The sequence below is a fragment of the Neoarius graeffei genome, chromosome 20 (genome assembly GCF_027579695.1).
Source record: "Neoarius graeffei isolate fNeoGra1 chromosome 20, fNeoGra1.pri, whole genome shotgun sequence".
Lineage (NCBI taxonomy): Eukaryota > Metazoa > Chordata > Actinopteri > Siluriformes > Ariidae > Neoarius > Neoarius graeffei.
The window spans coordinates 7,608,805-7,630,663 of record NC_083588.1 but is presented as its reverse complement, the minus strand read 5'-3'; the positions used below and the strand labels follow the sequence as shown (position 1 = coordinate 7,630,663).

The 21,859-nt window shown below is 41.7% G+C and overlaps 1 protein-coding gene and 1 gene segment (V, D, J or C); both read left to right on the top strand.

Moving 5' to 3' along the window:
• The window catches only part of LOC132868329 (uncharacterized), an 86,124-nt gene extending 78,575 nt beyond the window's left edge, over positions 1–7,549 (top strand). Inside the window, exons 10-16 of the mRNA XM_060901189.1 lie at positions 1,793–2,098; positions 2,198–2,491; positions 2,772–3,077; positions 3,208–3,492; positions 5,609–5,935; positions 6,732–7,019; positions 7,318–7,549. Of these exons, the coding sequence (XP_060757172.1) occupies positions 1,793–2,098; positions 2,198–2,491; positions 2,772–3,077; positions 3,208–3,492; positions 5,609–5,935; positions 6,732–7,019; positions 7,318–7,481 (1,970 nt within the window). The 3' untranslated portion in view covers positions 7,482–7,549. The remainder of the gene's footprint in view (positions 1–1,792; positions 2,099–2,197; positions 2,492–2,771; positions 3,078–3,207; positions 3,493–5,608; positions 5,936–6,731; positions 7,020–7,317) is intronic.
• A 9,431-nt stretch (positions 7,550–16,980) lies between these two features.
• Positions 16,981–17,438, top strand: LOC132869400 (immunoglobulin heavy variable 3-33-like). The segment is given in 2 exon segments: positions 16,981–17,035; positions 17,119–17,438. Coding segments are annotated over 2 exon segments (375 nt in total).
• The last annotated feature ends 4,421 nt before the right edge of the window (positions 17,439–21,859 follow it).

Below are 21,859 nucleotides of genomic sequence, written 5' to 3'. Positions count from 1 at the left end.
ACCAAGCCCACTCACATCTGGATAAGGGAAATGGCACAGTGAGGATCCTCTTCTTGGACTTCTCGAGTGCCTTCAGCACCATCCAGCCCCTTTTGCTTCAGGATAAACTGAACAGGATGCGAGTGGACCCCTGCCTAGTCACCTGGATCTCCAGCTACCTCACCGACAGGCCGCAGTACATCAGGCTGAAGGACATCACATCTGACACTGTGATTAGCAGCACAGGAGCACCCCAGGGCATGGTGCTGGCCCCTCTTCTCTTCACCCTGTACACTGCAGACTTCTGCTACAACTCAGAGCTGTGTCACATTCAGAAGTTCGCCGATGATACAGCCATCGTTGGGTGTATCAGTGACGACAGAAAGGAGGAGTATAGGAACCTGGTGAGGGACTTTGCTGTGTGGTGCAACAGGAACCATCTGCAGCTGAACACCTCGAAGACCAAGGAGCTGGTCATTGACTTTGGGAGGTCCAGACCAAGGTCACGACCAGTTTTGATCGAGGGAGTTGAGGTGGAGGCTGTGGATTCCTACAAGTACCTTGGGCTGTGGCTGGACAGCAAGCTGGACAGGACTTGCAACACCAATCACTTATACAGGAAAGGACAGAGCAGGCTATACTTCCTTAGGAGGCTGCAGTCCTTTAACATCTGCAGGAAACTCCTGTGGATGTTCTATCAGTTCGTGGTCACCAGTGTCTTGTTTTACACCATGGTGTGCTGGGGGGGCAGCACATCCAAGAAGGACATATCCAGGCTGGACAAACTGATCAGGCAGGCCAGCTCTGTGATTGGCATGAAGCTGGACTCTCTGGTGATGGTGGCAGAGAAGAGGACGATGGACAAACTATTGAACATCATGGACGATGCCAGTCACCCTCTGCACACTGTCATCAGCAACCAGAGGAGCCTGTTCAGTGACAGAATGCTCCTTCCCAAGTGCAGGACAAACAGAATTAAAAACCCTTTTGTCCCTCATGCCATCACACTGTACAACTCCTCTCTGGGTGGGAGGAAGGGTAACAGAAGGACAGAGGACAGGAAGGAGCAGTAGCCTAGCCTAACAATAAGCAATACTGGACAATGTGCAATATAATGTGCAATATAAAGTGCAATATCTCTCCTGCTGGATGGCGCAGTGGTGTAGTGGTTAGCGCTGTCACCTCACAGCAAGAAGGTCCGGGTTCAAGCCCCGTGGCCGGCGAGGGCCTTTCTGTGCGGAGTTTGCATGTTCTCCCCGTGTCTGCATGGGTTTCCTCCAGGTGCTCCGGTTTCTCCCACAGCCCAAAGATATGCAGGTTAGGTTAACTGGTGACTCTAAATTGACCGTAGGTGTGAATGTGAGTGTGAATGGTTGTCTGTGTCTGTGTCAGCCCTGTGATGACCTGGCGACTTGTCCAGGGTGTACCCCGCCTTTCGCCCGTAGTCAGCTGGGATAGGCTCCAGCTTGCCTGTGACCCTGTAGAACAGGATAAAGTGGCTAGAGATAATGAGATGAGATGAGATCTAGAAGTTTTTTTTTCCATTTTCTATTCTCTGTTTATCCTGTAATAATGATGCTGGAATCTTAATTTCCCTGAGGAAACCCGACCAAAGGGATCAATAAAGTTTTATCTAATCTTATCTAATCGAATCTACTGTAATTACAGTTTGAGTTCCTGAAAAAAATTGTTGTGCCAGTGTTTTAATACACAATGAAAGATGAAGAAACTTTGAGGAAGTTTGACTCATCACTCAATATATCAATAATATAAACGTCATGCACTTGAATTGCTTGTATCTCGCTGTTTATAGCTCAGCCTGTGACTGAGCCCAACATCACCATCAGCATCATGACAGCAGACAACATCGTTCATCTGCTTTGTTGGTTGGATGGTTTTCGTCCGAAAGAAGTAAAAGTCGAGTGGTACAAGGGTGAGGAGCTACTCCAAGAGAAATCGACCCTGAAAGTATTCGAAGCATCCAGCAAAGGAGAAAAGATGTTTGCTGCACTCTGTGAACTCAGCATTAATACAGGGCAATGGAACGAAGGGACAGAGTTCACCTGTCAGGCCACACACAATTCCAAGACCTTCAAACAAACATGGAGCAAATGTAAAGGTCAGTTCCACAGAAGAAAAATGCAAAATAAAAATGCAAAATAAAAATCTTCCATGATGTCAAAATTGAAGTGAACAATCTTGTGCTGATATATTGCAGCTCATCCGACATCCAAACCGCTGATACGTCTGGAGAAACCTCGTCTCGTGTCAGTATTGACAGATTCAGAAGTAACAGTCTCCTGTGTTGTTGAGACTATGTTCAACACCCAAGTGTCCTGGCTTGTAGACGGAAAGGAAAAGAAGGACACGATGAGCACAGAGGAGACGAGACTGGGCAAGACGGTCAGCAATCTGACCATCTCTACAGCAGACTGGAAAACCATGCAGAAAATCACATGCATCGCTAAACATCCATGTTTCAACAAAGTAGAGGAGATAATCAATACTACAGGTAAGGATATAATGGATATAATTTAAACTTGTATTTCTAATCTTTATGTTCATTTATATTCCAAGAAGCAAGATACAAAAGGCCACACTTTACAACTTGATGTGTGACGGGATTGTTCAGGTTGCCTCACATATAGTACATTAGTGATTTAAAAGAGTAGATACATGAATTTAGATACATGGGGATCATCCTCAACTGGTTCCACTTTGGAAAAGTCACTTAAAATATTTTAATTTCATCGAAAATGTGAAATGAAAAACCTTTCCCTGATGCTCCTCAGAACCTGTGCAGAAAACTCCGACAGTGGTGATCAGGAGGATTCTTACAGACGGAGAGAAGGGAGACAGCGCGGTGCTGGTGTGTGCCGCAAGAGATCTGCCCTCTGGTGAGCTCGCCGTCACTCTCCAGGCCAACGAAGCCAAGCTCTCTGATACTCAGTATGTGGACCTGCCCAAAGGCCAGGACACTCTGACTGCACGTTTCACTGTTTCCAAAACGACACGATCCAAAGACCAACGTTACACCTGCCAGATTCAGCAAAGCAGTACCAATAAGTGGGAGTCCAATTCTACAGGAAACATTTTTGGTGAGAAATATTTCAACCTCAATGTCTTTACTGTTTGACTATCGGTAATATTTACAGGAACAAATCAGTGGAGCCAGAAATGAAATCCTTCCAGTTTGTGCTCAAATGTTTGAGCTTCTCCTCTCTCCAGGTGACCCTTCAGTGGAACTTTCAGTTGTTTCCTCTGTGGATAAATCTGCATCGAAGACACAAAAACTTCTTTGCTCTGGAACTGGACTTAACCCAAAGATCAAGTGGCTCCCCAAATCTGTGCTGAATGATCTCCGTGAAGTAACGGTGCAAGCAGATGGGCGTGTGAAAGTGTCCAGCGAGATATCGCTTCCACAGCAGGAGTGGAATAATGGAGGGGAATTTACGTGTGAGGTCAGCGATCAGGATCACAAACCTGTTCAGAAGAGCACCAGTGTCTGTGCAGGTATTCGAATAAAGGACCACGTGTCCAAAAAGTTCATGATGTTGATACCAAATCAGTGGTGGCTGGTAGTCTTTCAAACAGGGGAGGCTGGTCGGTTACGATATTTCCAGATTTTAAAAGAAAAAACATCAATTTTGCCCATACTCTTGCCTCTGATCTGGCTGATTGTTGGCAGCGTCACAAACTGTGAAATAACAGGTTCTTTTGGCCCATTAGCCTACTGTCCAATATACTGTACATGATGGTGGTGTTGGGGGGGAGGGGTATATTTTAACATTTTATATTTTAAAATTGTGGCATGTTGTTTAAAAATTGATCATTATTGAAAGCAGCTCTTTGTCAGGAACCTCAGCAGTAGAGCTGGGTGCCACACATTTCATTCAATGACACTTTCCCTATATTTTACTTATTTTGACTGAGAAATGTTTTATTGACAATTTTGATAACCCTTCACTTTTAATCCAGGTCTGTAGTGTGGAATGTTCTCGGCTGTGTTTTTGTTTAAAAATGTTTTCCAAATTGTAGCTGTGTTTAATTCATCTCATCTCATCTCATCTCATCTCATCTCATTATCTCTAGCCGCTTTATCCTTCTACAGGGTCGCAGGCAAGCTGGAGCCTATCCCAGCTGACTACGGGCGAAAGGCGGGGTACACCCTGGACAAGTCGCCAGGTCATCACAGGGCTGACACATAGACACAGACAACCATTCACACTCACATTCACACCTACGCTCAATTTAGAGTCACCAGTTAACCTAACCTGCATGTCTTTGGACTGTGGGGGAAACCGGAACACCCGGAGGAAACCCACGCGGACACGGGGAGAACATGCAAACTCCGCACAGAAAGGCCCTCGCCGGCCATGGGGCTCGAACCCGGACCTTCTTGCTGTGAGGCGACAGCGCTAACCACTACACCACCGTGCCGCCCTGTTTAATTCATATCGAGAAAAATATATATTCCAATATAATATACTCAGCATAAACATTTGAAATAGATTCTATATTTTTGGTCCATCCATAACATATTACTAAATTAGCCTATTTACTGTTGTTGATGTGGGTCACTTGCTGTTAGCCAATTCACTTTCTCGTACCAGGAGAGCTGAAAGGAACGAGTATTATTCCCTACCTTTTTCACCAAGTCAATTTGAGGCGTTGGTCTACCCTGCTCTTTAATTTTAATTTTTTCCTCGAAAGGAAGACTGGCAAATGGCTTCGCCAAAATTAAATCAGCAATGTTTGGCATCCGTGCGCAGCTTTCTTGCTAGCTGACTAGCCCCCTCAAGTTCAGTCACTCAAATAAATGAAATTTCTGGAACTAAGATAGCAAACTTGACAACACTATATTTACACTTTATTTACAATGAAAATATATACAAACTAAAAAAGCTGGTAGAAACCGTATGTAATGAATGAAATCGAAATGTCAGCTGATCTCTTACAATACACCACAGCACTTGCGAATCCACATGGGACTGAACTGAAATTCACCGCTGCCTGTCTATAGTTGAAACGAGCTGTCAATCAAAGAAAATATCCGGCCACTTTCACCAATCACCAGTCTCCTCGCAGAAAGCTTTGCCATGTCCATCCCACTGTGAGGCTGGGAGTCCGTAGGCGGGCATTTTCGCAGTATTTGTCCAATAACCGTCTTGCATTTTGAGATTGAAAAGCGCATAGCTCCCAAATGCCATTGAAGTCCACTGAGGCTGGGAGTCCGTGAGACTCCGTGGGCGGGCGTTTTCGCAGTATTTGTCCAATAATCGTCTTGCATTTTGAGATTGAAAGCGCATAGCTCCCAAATGCCACTGAAGTGCACTGAGGCTGGGCTGCATCGCGCTGTCACGAGGGGGAAAAACTCACGCACACAGTTATAATGGAATGATTTCGCACTGTAGTGGGTTGAGCACATATATTTCTATGATTCTGGATCTGAAATAGCAATGTTATAAGGTCGGCTATAACATAAGCCTAGCGCAATTCATGCTACATGATGTTTGTCATTTTTAGAGGAGGCTGAGCCGCCCTCGTTGTCTTAGAGCAATCGCCCATGTACCAAATGTAGATCTTGTCAACATCTATCTCTAGACTAATATCATGTCTTTATCTCCAGTGACTCCAGTTTCTGCTCCGATGGCACAGGTTTACCTGTTGGGTCCCTCCATCAGTGATATGAGAGCCAAGGATTTGGTCCCCGTCACCTGTCTGCTGTTGGGCCGCAGGCTCAAGGACTTCTCCATTATTTGGAAAGTAGGAAAGGACAATTACTCTCAGAATGCAACCACACAAACTCCTAAAGAGCACAGCAATGGAACACAGAGCGTCCAAAGTGTTCTCAATGTTCCGGCTGCAGAGTGGGAAAAAGACTCAACTGTTTCCTGTGAGGTGCAACATCTCTGTTCCAAGAACGCACAGCAACACAACATCTCGAAAACCAGAGGCAAGTGCTCACAAACACTGACCTTTAAGGAACCATTTTATTGAGTTTTCTGTGAAAAGAGAAGAAAACCATTTCTGTGCTTGACTCAGTTTCTGAAATTCATTATTTTTATGAATGTGAACAGCCATAAATATGATTTAGTCCATATCACATTGCATTCATTTACAGTATCTCACACACCTGCCATCAGACTCCCAAAGCATGTTGAGGGCTTCGGTGCCGCTTTTTCCAAAAATATAACACTTGGAGGCATTCTCTGATAGGAAAATCATAAAAGCATGTCTCAAAGTGTCATGTTTATTCTTCTTTTATTACAGCAATTTGCCAACAATGATAATTTATTCATAAAAAAAAAACTACTGTGATACTTTATCCATTTGTAGTGAAATTAAATATTGTGGAATGGCTGGTTAGTTCTCACCCACAGCTATAAATAGTCGTCTTCTCACTTTCTCTTGAAGTTGCAGCTTTTTACTGAAAAGTTCTGAAACACAGTATAACATCCATCCTTCAACTTAAAGCAACAGCTTTACCTCTGGCTGTTCCAAAGCACTGACACGGGCGTCTCCTTCCATGAACAGGAAGCTTGCCTATTTCAGTTTTGTGAAGCATTTTCTCCAAGTCCCTGTGAATTAGCTGTTACTTTGGTAATGATCATGGAATAGAAAGGTTGCATTAATATAAACAATAGACAGCATCTACGGTCAGTAACGTGTCACATCCTGTCTCTGGTGGAAGCTGCTAGTTTCGTTGATTTGCTGTTTTCTTTGTTGATTTATTTGCGTGTTTCTTGCAGCCTCTGTGAACAAACATCCTCCCTCTGTGGAGCTGCTGCAGGGTCGAGATGAGCTGGTGTGTCTGGTGTACGGTTTCAGCCCGTCAGCCATTAACATCACCTGGCTCCTGAACGGTATGAGTGTACAGCGTGAGGACAACACCAGCAGCTCTGCCAAAGGGCCTGATGGGAAATTCAGCATTAAAAGCCACCTGAATGTCCAGGCTGCTGAAAGGGCACCTGGAGCCACATACACATGCCATGTCACGCACGTCACTGGCACCATCAATCGCAGCATCTCTAAAACAGGTGATTTATTTATTTATTTCTGGAATCTATTAGCGTAGTCCTGGGATCGATCCTGTATCATAAACAGTTCTGTTGAAGAATTCTAGCGTCTTTGGTGTTTACTCAGATTTCTATGAGTCAAATTTCAAATGACTCAACACCTCCTGACCAATCAGAATCAGTATAAATACATTTATTTAATCTGAGCGCAAAAGCACAAACTCTGCCCTTAATTTCATGAAGTTGAGACATGAAGCAGCTCTTTACTTCTCGGTTCTCCTTCAGTGACAAAATAACTCCACATCCTTTCTTCTTCCAGAATTTATTGAAGAGACGATATACTTTGATGAGAACAAGTCTGAAACTAGCACACTGGATCAGGCTGAGGAAACTTGGAACATGGCCTGTGCCTTCATCATCCTCTTCGTCATCTCTCTCGTCTATGGATGTTCAGTGACTCTGGTCAAAGTGAAGACGGCATGATCAGCTCTTTCAGGCGTCTTTTAGACTCGCGTTTAATCCTTACATTATGTCATGCTTTATTGCTGTTTTGTTGTACTTGTTTGAATCTTTTTAATCTCTAAGTTGATAGATGCAAGTGAGGTAAAAGAAAATAAAGAAGGAAAAAATGAACTTGTTGCTTGATGATGGAAATTGGAGCTTTTTTCAGCTGTTTTTCTTTTTTCCCTCTGAGTCTTGATAGACATGTATTCAAATCCTTTCCTTAATTTGAATTACATTTGTATTCGTGTGTTTGTTTTTTTTTCTTTGTTAAATCTTTTGTTCACGGCAGTGCCAGTGGAGTTTTGATGATTAATTATTCACTATTTCACCAGAAGATGGAGACATGTCTCAAACTTTCAAATCAAAATATATATATAATAAATGATTGAATCAAATGAAATTCAGACGCACATGTACATCCCTGAGAATAAGACATGCAAAATTCTTTTTCACTTCCAACAACTCTGTGTCTCACTTCCCAGGAAGATATTTAACGTTCAGTTTGTTCAGACTTTTGAAACTCAAAATAAAAGATCATGACAGTGTGTTATTAATCACCTGAGATGATCAGTAATAGTCAATGACTCTACGACTGCAGTCTGACAAAATATCAACATGAAAATGACATTAACACGCAGACAATTCTCTCCAGTCCAGAGCTGACAGTACACACACTCCACACACACACACTTACTTCATATTGTGAAGTACACTTGGCCGTTTGTACATCACCTGCCTCTCACATGATGAGTGAAATATTACACTTTTTGTTGCCTAAACTTCACACTGTACAGTTTGAAAGAACCACATGTGGATCACCGAAAGCAGAGTTTCTCCAGCGTTTACAGAGTGAAAGACTTTCCATGGAGTCGAGATCAATTCCCAGTTTAACCTTTCCTCTGTCCATCAGCAAGCATGTGATATTTTATATCCATATATTTTATTTTATTAGTGAAAGCTTGTTTGTTGAATTCTTGCCCATGTGTATTCCTGTGTAACATTTAATCATGAACTCATTGTGGCTTGAATCTGAACAGCTTGACTTGATTTGATTAACAAAGCAGAAAACTTGAACGCTTGATTGAGCTCACTTCTTCACATGTGTGTGTTTCGGTGTGTATCTGTGTGTTGCTTCAGGCTCTGATAGTCACAGCTGGAGAGAGAAGAGATTAGAAACTGTGAATCGAAACTTTATGCAAGAAAATTTGCATTTCAAATGACCTCCATGTAAATGACCATTCACGTAATTTATTACATTTTTACTCTCCTGATACATTTTGTCCATCATTCTGCTTCACTCAGTCTTCATTCTTCACCTGTGTAGACCTGCAATTGTTTTAAATTAGTGATAAAGTAGTCTTTGTTTCCTACAAGGTGACCATGGAGTTGAATTCCATTGTATTGTGCAGTAAAGAAATTAGACGCAACTAAAATGCACCAGAATATATTTTGATCATACACATGTAATATACAAAATGTAAAATATAATACATGAATAAAATATAAATCATATTTATACACTTACTAACAGTGTAACATGCCATTTAAACTGTAGGTCAGTGTATAAGATTATTATAAGCAAAGCATCTATCACGGTTACAGTCACAGGAACAGGATGCATCTGTTCTCGAACCCACACTGCCACCTGTGCTTCGTTTCTCCAAAAATGAAAAATCTAAAACCAACCACAGATCACCTGTTCATTCTTAATGTCAAAAACATGAAACAAACTCAGTGTTTTCATCATTTGTCACATTTTCTCCCATGAACTCACCGTCCTGTTCACTGTGTGGGAAACCATGTGCTCATGGGTCAAAATTTCCAGTCATTTCAGACATTTTGATCTGACTTTTTGATCTGGACATAATCATGTTTAACTGTGCATTTTTAATGGCATGAGTCCTTTTTGTCACCATGAACTAATTTTATATACCTTACCTGAGGACATGGAGACAATGGCAACAACATACTTCCTGGAAAATCATACAAGTTTTTCAAGAATTACTTTGATTTAAAACGTTATGTTAAATATGTACATGAGTTCAGTTAAAAATGGCTTTAATGCAGATCGTTTTTGTTGGAAAAAATAGATAAATAGTTTCTCTTGTGGAATTTCTACAAATAATTTTTGCTCATTTTCTTCTAGGTGCCAATAATTCTGGCAGGCACTGTAGCTGGTGTTGAATCATTAATGCTCTGAGGCTTTTTATGACTCATGATCCACAGGGCTCTTGTTAAGATTAAGGCTGGTTTGTGTTTTCTTCTTTGATAATTCACTTCAGTCCATGTGTTGAGGCTGTTTCAGTCAGTGGGTGTGTGTGTGAGCTGCCCACATCTCCTGAGCCCGGCTGCAGTGTGTAAAATCTCCTCATTGACAGCTTTGGAACAAATACTCAAGCCATGCAGCTGTGTTCTGGTGAAATTGCAGGGATGTGCTTCCACCCAGTGGAAGACCTGTCAGGAGGAAGTCGCCTGATCTCAACATGACGAGGGACTGAACACGTAGCTGAGTGTTCTCCATGGAGAGAAATGACCAGAGCTTCTTCAGGTTGTAAAGTAGAAACCTGTACGACTGAGTCAGGTTAGAACAAGACAAGAGCAAGAATGCACTGTAAAAAAAAAGTTACGCCAACTTAAAAATTCAAGGCAACTTACTGCACAGGATTTTTGAGTTTATGTGACAACTAAGATTTTTAAGTTTTGCAGAAAGTTGTGCCAACTTATACTTTTGATCTCAGATAACAGCCTTTATATTCACACAAACTTTTTTTTTTTTCAGTTTTACATGATAAGAATTCAACTTTAAGGCCACTAATCTTTCATCCAAGTAAAAACTTCTAAATGCTATAGCATTTTAATTGGCTGGTACTGAATTGTTTGCACATTTCGTTCGTCAAATTAGCTTCAGGCTTAAAATAAGTGAATGTGTGACTTAACAAAAAAGCACTGCCACTACAGTTTTATAGCAGTTTTGCTACCATCATGTTAAAATAAACATGCTATTTGAATTGGATTGTTATTTGTTTTATTGTGGAATAAAAAGAAAATTGAACTCAAATTTTGAAGTTTTTATTTGTATGAAAGATTAATGGCCTTAAAGTTGAATTCTTATCATGTAAAACTGAAAAAAAATTAAGTTTGTGTGAATATGAAGGCTAAGTTACCTGAGACCAAAAGTATAAGTTGGCACAACTTTCTTCAAAACTTAAAAATCTTAGTTGTCACATAAACTCAAAAATCCTGTGCAGTAAGTTGCCTTGAATTTTTAAGTTAACATAACTTTTTTTTTTTGACAGTATGGGCATTTTAAATACGACACTGTGTCCTGGTTTTCTTTCAGCATGTACACACTTTTCACTTTTGGCACTAGATGTCGGAAGTGAGCAGATGATTCTGGGACATTGGGGTCATGGAAAACAGACTTTGGGCCTCGTTTCTCAGGCTTACAGGAAAGCTCTGTAATATGGGAGTAAATGTTTGTGAAAGCAACACTGATCAAAAGTTTTCCACCCAATTTCCCCAAAAATTTCACACTCTCCTGGATATGTTGATCACGTGTTTCCATGTGTCCAACTTCCAGGAGAAAGGACAACACAATGGGATGATAGGGGGTGCTCTTGTACTTTGTCTCTCCACACCATGATATTATTTTTGCTTTTCAGTTTCAGGTCATATCAGACTATCAGTTCTTACAGCATGATACCTCCCTGTCCCTGACATCATCATGGGATTAAATCATTAAGAGGAAGAGAAAATAAAGTAATGAAGCCATTTCTATTAACAGTTCTCCATGTGCTGTATCTCATAATGCCTTTATTCCTGAGAAAATCACTTGTTCAGGTCTCTCCATGAGTATGACATCATGATGCAAATGAGCTGAGTGCAGAGTGGAGCAGTTGAGTCTCATCAACACTCACCATGAAGATGAAACTCTCCTTATTCCTGCTACTAATCAGTCTGTGTGTCCCCAGTGAGTTTTTCTGCTGATTTTCTTTTTTAATAAATTGTATAGCTTCAATGCTGGTCTTTTAATGAGCTCTTGTTCGCAATCTTTCTCTACTAGGTATGAAAGGCCAGAGTTTGGAGTCTATTCCTGGTCATGCAGTCCTGAATAATCCTAGTGGAACGGTCAGCTTCTCTTGTGAGGCTGGAGGATATAATTTTGGAGCTTATGGCATGAGCTGGATACGACATCCTCGTGGAAAGCCCTTAGAGTGGATTGGGCACATCAGTACTGCAAGTGGAGCCACATTCTACAGTAAAAGTGTTGAAGGACAAATTTAAATAACAAAGATAACAGTAAAGTAGGGTGACCAGATTTCCCTAGTCTGAAACCGGGACACTTTTGCACGCGACCATGCTCGTGCATGCACACCTTTTCTTTACATAAATGTGACACTCAGAGAGGTGCTCTTATCATTTTGTTGAAGGTCACATTTATCAACATCTCACATGAAATAAAACAAACAGGCATTTTGTTATCTAGTAGCACAGTGGTATACAGATCAGTGAAATTATGGTCAGACAACAGATTTTGTAATGGCTGAGAATAGGCCAGGCTATGTCCATAGGCCAAATTTAAACTGATTTATTTCACCTGTTTGTGAGAACACCAAGAAGAATGCATATGCACATGTAGGCTATATCTCTAAAATTATATGCACTATAGCATGAACTTAAAAAGTAGATATGTGACCTCAACATAGCCTAGGTCAGAATCAACCTTACTAACCATTCCCCACAACTGAATGAATAAAGCAAGAAGATGTGTACAAAAGTGAACACTTTAATGGAAGGTGCAACAAGCTGTTTAACACAGCAATATAGCCAAACTGTCAGAATGGTAAGTTAAACAGAAACAAAACAGAGACAAGTGATTTGAGAATATATACTACAGAAGCTGAGAGAGGCCCTTCATATAATCCTTTTCTTTTATTCACCTTGTTATCCCGAGATAACGACATAATTAATTCAGGATCTCGAGAAAACAGCACAACTAATTCAAGATCTCGAGAAAACAAAACCGTTATTCCGAGATCTCGAGAAAACAAAACAATTATTTCATGATCTCGAGTAAACAGCTGAGAAATGGTTCATTCAGGTGCGCCAAGAGACTTGTGATATGCTGACTTTGGGGCTATTTCTCATTCTGTATAGACGCAACTTTGGTCATTAGAATGTCTGGAATAATCGATCACCTAATAAGGCAATATTTTGATCAGGGGTTGACACAGGGAGAGATTGCATTAAGTCTTTTAAAAAGGGATAATTTCAAAATTAGTCCACGGCACCTCTGCAGAAGACTGGCCCGGCTTCGTCTCTACCGACCACGGGCGCAGATAGAGGGTGGGACAGGTGGGATTCGTCCCACCCAGATTTAAATTCACCTCGTTCGGTCCCCCCCACTTATAGCGAGGAAAAAAATGTCTATGCTGTCTTTCTTTGCATAAGGCAAACCTCACGGAAAAATCAAAAGAGTAATTACCATTCGGTTTATTGAGGTGCACAGCAGTACATACATAGTTGCAACAACTCACATAAAACAAAACAAAGACTGATATTCGGTTGGTTGAGCTGCGCAGACTGCACAGGTTGCGAGCTCGAGCTTGGTTGCTATGGTTACCCACAACAAGTTTGAGAGGCATATCGGGGACAGCTCCTAGGTCAGGACCCCAACACAGCATGATGAAGGGTGCCAAACCGAAAAGGCAGAAAACGATTGCACCGTTTTTTTTCAAAAAACAACGACTGTAAGTAAACTGTGCCTTACTTTATCATATCACCTTGCAATTTTTTGATAGTCTGTTCAAAGTAATGTCGTAGTGAAAGTAAAATCGTACGGAGTAGAGATACCTTTCTGGTAGCCTCCTTCTTTCTGGTAGCCTGTAGATACAGTGCTCAGAAGGCAGTTTTAATGTTTAATCTGGCATTCCCTGCCATAATTTCAGCGAGCATATTGTTTCATAAGGAAACTTTGCAAAGAGTTGTTGACTGACTGCCGCTGACTACCGAGTCTTGGACACAGTAGATGCACAAATTACAGACAGGTTTATGCAACCAGGAATACAAGCACTAAAGGAATTGGAGGCCTTGCTGCTGACCCCCACTGTAAGCAATGTAGCAGAGAAATACCCTGAGCTGCAGTGGGAAGATTTGAAAATTCAATTAGCCATGTTTAAGAGCAGTTACAGTTTCAAAACCACTGCAGATGCTGCACAGACCTTAAAAGCAATGCCTGTTGAAGTTCGTGCCCTTTTTGAGCAAGTTGAAACACTTGTCAGATTGTTAATGGTAGTGCCCGCATCACCTGCAGAGGCAGAACGAAGTTTCAGTGGCTTGCGGAGGCTTAAAACATGGTTGCGGTCCACCATGACCCAAAAAAGGCTGAATGGAGTGGCATTGTGCCACATCCACCAAGAGAGGCTGGACAATCTGAATAGGAGAGACATCGCCCAACAATATATTCAGGGCAAGGATCGGAGGAGAGATGTTTTTGGATCCTTCACATAATCTGTTTCTGCATTTGAGGCCATTTATTGAAAACTCATGTAGACTACTTATTTACAATTTTATTCATGTATATATATATAGGCTATGTTGTTTATGTGTTTGTAAGGCACATCAAGTAAGAAGTGACTTTTAATTACATTTTGTGTTTTTTTTTACACCCTGCTCTTTCTGTTTTCTTAAAGAATCAGTGTGCTGAAAGTCAGTTAATGTTTAAATAAAACAGTTTTGGCATATGGCATGCTTGGGGAGTGATTGGAATCAGTATCAGAATCTCATCTCATCTCATTATCTGTAGCCGCTTGATCCTGTTCTACAGGGTCGCAAGCAAGCTGGAGCCTATCCCAGCTGACTAAGGGTGAAAGGCGGGGTACACCCTGGACAAGTCGCCAGGTCATCACAGGGCTGACACATAGACACAGACAACCATTCACACTCACACCTACGGTCAATTTAGAGTCACCAGTTAACCTAACCTGCATGTCTTTGGACTGTGGGGGAAACCGGAGCACCCAGAGGAAACCCACGCGGACATGGGGAGAACATGCAAACTCCGCACAGAAAGGCCCTCGCCGGCCACGGGGCTCGAACCCAGACCTTCTTGCTGTGAGGCGACAGCGCTAACCACTACACCACCGTGCCACCCAGTATCAGAATCAATAAGCTTTATTTCTTTCAATGATGGGTAATTAAGTTTGACAGTCCAAGTCTCAATACATAGGATACACAGACCTAGATGCTATAGATAAATACAAAGGGTAGACAAAACAGTCAGCAGTCATCCAGAACACACACACACACATATATTCAACCCACATGACATCCTGTCGTGTCAGTGGTAAATAGCACATGAGAGCACCAGACATCACAGGTGTGCTCTATTCCTACTTTTTATTTATTAGTAGGCCTAAGCTAATGGTTGCAGGGATGAAGGAGTGATGTTTTTTTTGTCTTAGCTGAGTAATGTCGCCGCCCTGAGGGCATCAGAGTATATTCCTCGCACAACACATGTTGGGGGTGGGGTTGGGGTTGGTTTGCTGGCAGCTTTGTTCCCCCCAGTTCAAAAAACGTATCTGCGCCCCTGCTACCGACGGAGATACAGTGATCCAGCTGAGATCATGAAATAATTGTTTTGTTTTCTCAAGATCCTGAAATAATTATGTCGTTATCTCGGGATAACAAGGTGAATAAAAAAAAGATTATATGAAGGGCCTCCTCTCGTGGCTTCCGTAAATATTCACTCAAACAAAACAGCACTAAAGGAGGAGAGGGGCGACAGCCCGAGGAAAGCCCCCACAGGGGCGCACAGCATTTGCAACATAGGCTACCCAACTCAGTACAAGAGCAAAACACTTACAGTGTGTGCAGTCGGCTTCATGCGCATTGTTCTGCACCTCTCGGAGGAAGGGGTAGGTGCCCTGTAAATCTTTGGCAAAGGTACATTTTCTTTTCAGCATAATTGCTGTGGCATTACTGCTGCTAGCTGCTAGACAAAGAACATTCGTGCCAATTAATGTTTATTTTATTGTTGCATGGCAACACGTTCTGTTGTCTGGAATAATGTGGCTAAATACAGTAAACACCCATGCCACAGGGCCAGGGGGCAGTAACCAGGAAAGTTTGTGATTCCTGTCAATTCATCAAAATAGTAAATGCAGACATTTCTCCATCGCAAACGTCGCGAGTGGCGAAAACCGGGACATATCCGTGTCCCGACAGACTTTTCAGGACTGTCCCAGTAAAACCGGGACGTCTGGTCACCCTACAGTAAAGGCATTTCATACCTCAGGTTGTCTGGCCTGACTGTAGAAGACAGCTGTGTATCACTGAGCCTGAAAGACACACACGACTTCAGAAATTGGTTTTTACACAACAGTAATCCAACATTTATTCCTTCAGGCCTGGGTGTATCTAATAGGCTCCGAAGCCGAGTGTAGACTCTGGTAATAGATGATACCACAGTGCTGCTCTCAGACCTGATTGGTCAGAAGTTAATTAATTTTCTGTCCTGGTGTCATGTACACCCCCCCCCCCCCCCCCCCCATTTTTCTGTCTTTTTTGTTGCCCTTTCATGAGTTTGTGGCCTTTGGTTTGCTAATTTACGCTGTTGTTGCATTAGTTGACCTGTAGATGGCAGTATAAGACCAGATATAATATTCGGGTTTTGATTAAACACTGAGAGGCGCACAGGATTGACGCCACCACTGTGAGAAAGCCAAGAGAGAAGAAAAAATGAAAACAGTGAATGTAGCAGTTATGTACGTGTAATGGAGCTGTGAATGTGAAATAAAACGAAACCTTTAATTAGCACACAGTTGAAGACTCTCCTTTATTCAAGTGTGCAACACTGGCAGCTCTGACAGTAGTGCAAGCTTCAAATCGCAGGTTTCTATTAATGTGCACATTCTGCTCTGTTATCATTTCTCCAGTAACTCTCAGGAATTTCTTCAGGACAGAGGAGTTTGTCCTTTCTGGTTTCTCAGGAACATGTCAAGCCACTTAAAAAAAAAAAAAAAAAAACTTTGTTCTCTCTCTTTGAAAGGAAATCAGAGAGTCTGGTGAAGGAACAACTATTTGTTACAACAAAACAGGAAATAATTTGTCATGAAATGTAAAAGGATCGATATCAATGGATAAAAAGTATAATGGGACCATGTTTAGTGAATAAATAATACAGTTGACAAGCGGTAGAAAGGGAATAAAACGCTTCAGGACTTCATCATGAAATAAATTCTAAGGAAACAAAAACAAGTAACGCAAACATTTCTACAAAGACAGGATGTACTGTATCTCATCGTGCCTTCATTTCTGACAAAATCCTTGTATGATGATGATCACAGGTTTCTGATCAACAGAAACACTGCCCCTGTTCCATTTCCTGATCATGATGTCATGATGCAAATCCACAGTGCTGTGTGTCCAAGCAGTATTTATGTGCAGCTGAGCTGAGTGGAGCAGTCGAGTCTCATCAATGCTCACCATGAAGATCCCACCCTCCTTATTCCTGCTACTAATCAGCCTCAGCAGTGAGTTCTCATGCTCAATCTCAAATATGTTTTACATTCATTTTTGAAAAATACCTTCATGTTTTTCTTTTTTTTCCTGCCAGGTATTCAGTGTCAAAGTCTTCAGTCTATTCCCACTGGATCAGTGGTGAAAAAACCTGGAGAAACTCTCAGTCTTTCCTGTAAAGGATCTGGGTTTAACTTTGGTGGCTTTGGCATGCACTGGATCAGACAACAAGCTGGAAAAGCCCTGGAATGGATTGGGGTTATCTGGTCTGATGCCAGTAAAACTGTATATGCCACACACATTGAAGGACGTTTGGAAATTACCAGAGACAACTCCAATAACATGGTGTATCTGAAGCTGACAGGTTTGACTGCACAGGACACGGCTGTGTATTACTGTGGCAGACACACAGCATGACAAACTTACTGCAGCCCTGTACAAAAACATCCCTGTTCATTTTCATCTCTCTGCAGTTCACTTGTCCCCAGGGACGCCTGGTATACTCGTGCATCTCAAACAATTAGAATATTGTGAAAAAGTTCAATATTTTCCATCAGTTATTGAAGAAAGTGAAAATTTTATATATTCTAGACTCATTACATGGAATCTAAAACATTTCAAGCATCTCATCTCATTATCTCTAGCCGCTTTATCCTTCTACAGGGTCGCAGGCAAGCTGGAGCCTATCCCAGCTGACTACGGGCGAAAGGCGGGGTACACCCTGGACAAGTTGCCAGGTCATCACAGGGCTGACACATAGACACAGACAACCATTCGCACTCACATTCACACCTATGGTCAATTTAGAGTCACCAGTTAACCTAACCTGCATGTCTTTGGACTGTGGGGGAAAACGGAGCACCCAGAGGAAACCCACGCAGACGCAGGGAGAACATGCAAACCCCGCACAGAAAGGCCCTCGCCGGCCACGGGGCTCAAACCCGGACCTTTTTGCTGTGAGGCGACAGCGCTAACCACTACACCACCGTGTCGCCCCCATTTCAAGCATTTTTTTCTTTTTTAATTTTGATAATTATGGCTGATGGCACAAAAAATCTCAAAATATGAGGATATTTCATTTTGATTTTGAGTAAAACACGATAAATTCAGTGTATCTCTTAGTCTAGTTCAGTATGCGCATCTACAATCATGGGAAAGACTGCTGACTTGACAGTTGTCCAGATGATCATTGACACCCTCCACAAGGAGCGTAAGCCACAGAAGGTCATTGCTGAAAAGGCTGGCTGGAAAAGGTGCACAAGCAACAGGGATGACTGCAGGCTTGTGAGGATTGTCAAGAAAAGTCGAATAAGAACTTGGGAGAGCTTCATAAGGAGTGGACTGAGGCTGGTGTCAGTGCATCAAGAGCCACCACACACAGAAATCTTCAGGAAAGGGGCTACAACTGTCGCATTCTTAATATCAAGCCACTCCTGAACCAGAGACAATGTCAGAAGTGTCTTTCCTGGGCTCAGGAGAAAAAGAACTGGACTGTTGCTCAGTAGCCCAAAGTCCTGTTTTCAGATGAAAGTAAATTTTGCATTTCATTTGCAAATCAAGGTCTGAGAGTCTGTAGGAAGAGTGGAGAGGCACAGAATCCAAGGTGTTTGAAGTCCAGTGTGAAGTTTCTGCAGTCTGTGATGATTTGGGGTGCTATGTCATCTGCTGCTGTTGGTCCACTGTGTTTAATCAAGTTTGAAGTTTGAAGTTTATTTTATTTTTAAAAGGGACAGTGTACAAATTAAACATTATCCTTGTGGTAAGGACAGATGTCTGTACCAGGTAATAGCAGTACATGCTAGTTTCCGCCTGTAGTCCCTTGGCAAAGTCCAAAGTCAATGCAGCATCTACCAGGAGATTTTAGAGCACTTCATGCTTCCATCTGCTGACAAGCTTTATGGAGATGCCGATTTCCTTTTCCAGCAGGAGGTAGCACCTGCCCACAGTGCCAAAACTACTACCAAATGACTTGGTGACCCTGATATTACTGTGCTTGATTGGCCAGCCAACTTGCCTGACCTGAACCTCAGAGCGAACCTATGGGGGATTGTCAAGAGGAAGATGAGAAACATCCGACCCAAAAATACAGACAAGCTGAAGACTGCTATCAAAGCAACCTGGGCTTCAGTAACACCTCAGCATTGCCACAGGCTGATCGCCTCCATGCCACACTGCACTCATGCAGTATTTTGTGGCAAAGGAGCCCCAACCACGTAGTGAGTGTTGAAATGAGCCTACTCTTCAGAAATTGGACATTTCTGGATGATAAATCCATTTTGATTGATGTTTAGAAAATATTCTATAGTCTGAGAAAATGGATTTCTGATTTTCCTGAGCCAAAAGCCATAAGCATCAAAATTAAAACAAGACTTGAAATATTTCATGTTCCATGTAATGAATATAGAATACATGAAAGTTTACCATTTTGAATAAAAATGTGAAAAAATTAACTTTTTCACAACATTCTAATTGTTTGAGATGAATATGTGTCTGTGTGTGTGTGTGTGTGTGTGTGTGTGTGTAATGATGATGGACTGAGCTGTCATCGTTGATGGATCTCCTGTCTCTCTGAGCTCAAGTTTACTCGTGTTGACGGACATGTGTTCTTCGGTGGCTGATCAGTCCTTTTCTTGATCAGCATCTATGTTGACAGTTCAGGCAAACAAAGTCATCGCCAAGAGATCTTGGATCTTGTAGAGCCGGGTCCACAGTATTAACCCCTGGTCAATCACTGTCTCTGACTTGTAAAGTGTCTGTATTAGGGCTGTCAAAAGATTAATTTTCTTGATTGCAACTAATCTCAGAAATTTCATAGTTAATCGCGATTAATCTTGATTTACTTTGCATGTGTAAAATTGATATTTTGCAGTAAGACCGTTCGAATCTAAAGTTAAACCCACAATGCAAAGTATTTCTGACCATTGTGTCTTAAATTGGAATAAAATGAAGACAGAGACAAAAGCAGAATTTATCTTTTGGCCTTTTTTATTTCAAAAAGAGTGTAGAGAAAGGAAAACAAATATTAAGAATGAATGACTGGCTACTGCTTGACACAGGGTGCATTTTACTCTCGTCTTGTCGACTTGTCCGTCTGGATGTTTTTTAAATTCAAACAAACCATTCAGAGGTCCAGAAAACCGTTGCTTATCCATCACAAAAGAGGACTAAACTGAAGACAACAGCGTGTCCTTCCATGCCAATGCCAACGACTCGATGGAAACCACACGCTTCCGCTCGAGCTGCCTACGGATGCGTAGAAGGAACAAAAGACTAGCAAACTCGAAATAGCGCGTTTAACCGAAAATGAGTTTAATTAATACAACCAGAGGAGCTGCATGTGGATGGTAGAAGTGCGGAAAATGCTGGTAAACTCTGATCGCGATTAAAAAAAATATTCGCGATCACAATTTACATTAATCTAATCGCGATTAACGCGTTAATATTCCCAGCCCTAGTCTGTATATTCATTACCTGATAGCAGCTACTTCAATAATATGGTGTATCTGAAGGTGATGGGTTTGACTGTGCAGGACTCTGCTGTTGACAGATTTTGGTCCGCTGACTAAAATGTACAGTGTGAAAGCGAACCGTACCAAAATGAAAAAATAAAAAAAACATTTGGTTCGGACCAAAGCAAGTGAACTATCGAACTATCCTGGTCTGAATACACCCTAAATGTCACTGAACTTGAATTGGTTTTTCAGACACCAATCGAGTCTGATTCAGTGATCTTCAAACCTGATCAGTCTCAGAAACTGACTTTAGGAGTGATTACAAGGATTGGATCAGATAGGCACCTGGAAATGGAAAAGAGCTGGAATGGGTTGCAACTATCTCACAAGGTAGAAGTAACAAATATTACTCCAGCCCAGTTAATGGCCACTTCATCATCTCCAGAGACAACAGTAAGATGCAGGTGTATCTGCACACGAACAGCGTGAGGACAGAAGACAGTGCAGCATATTAAGGCACTAGAGAAGCACAGGGACACATGAGGTTTGAGAGCTGGACATCAACCTCTTCATCATTTGGAAGCTTGTCTTTTTCTGTCCTGGTCACTTCAGAACAAAAAGGAAAATGATTTTCCACCAAATATTAAATATTCTGTCTGAGGAAAAAATTAAACACTTGTAAACATGCTGAAAATAATAATCATCATCATCAACAGGGTGGAGTTATGAAGTGGTGCTGAGTTACTCTTCCCTCTCTGAAGTTGATGTTGTTCCTGGAACTGGAAGAGATCGCACTACACCGCCAGCAGAGAGGACAGTGGTGCACAGTGAGAGCAGCCAAGCTGTAGAACTTAGTTAATCAGAATTCTCCAGGCTGATTAACCTGAACTGCCTGCACCTGCCAGGAAGGTTACTTTAGGCCAACACTGGAGGCACTGCTTTATCGTCTCTTTGTGGAGGGGAGACTGGTATGGTATATCAAGGCTTTGCCATGAGCTAAGGGCAAACTGGAAATCAAAATGAGACTAAGAGTAAAGAAATGGAAAAGAAACAAAAGAAAACAGATAGAAAGTGGTAGAAAGAAGGTACTAGACTGACTTAAAGTATGGCCAGGAAAAGAAAAAGACAAAGACACTCTGAACAGAAAGTAACTGAAACATTTTCCAAAGTGCTCAAAATACACTCAAGCTCTTCCTGAGACCTTCATCCTACTATATCCAGTGCCTATAAAGAGTCATCATATGCTGGAGAAATCTTTACTTTTTGTCACATCACAGCCTGGAAATTAAACTAAATTCAGTTTAACTTTTTGAGCTGTATGTACACATTATAACCCTCATCATCAAAGTTAAAGAGTTTTAAAATATTCTGGACACGTATTAAAAA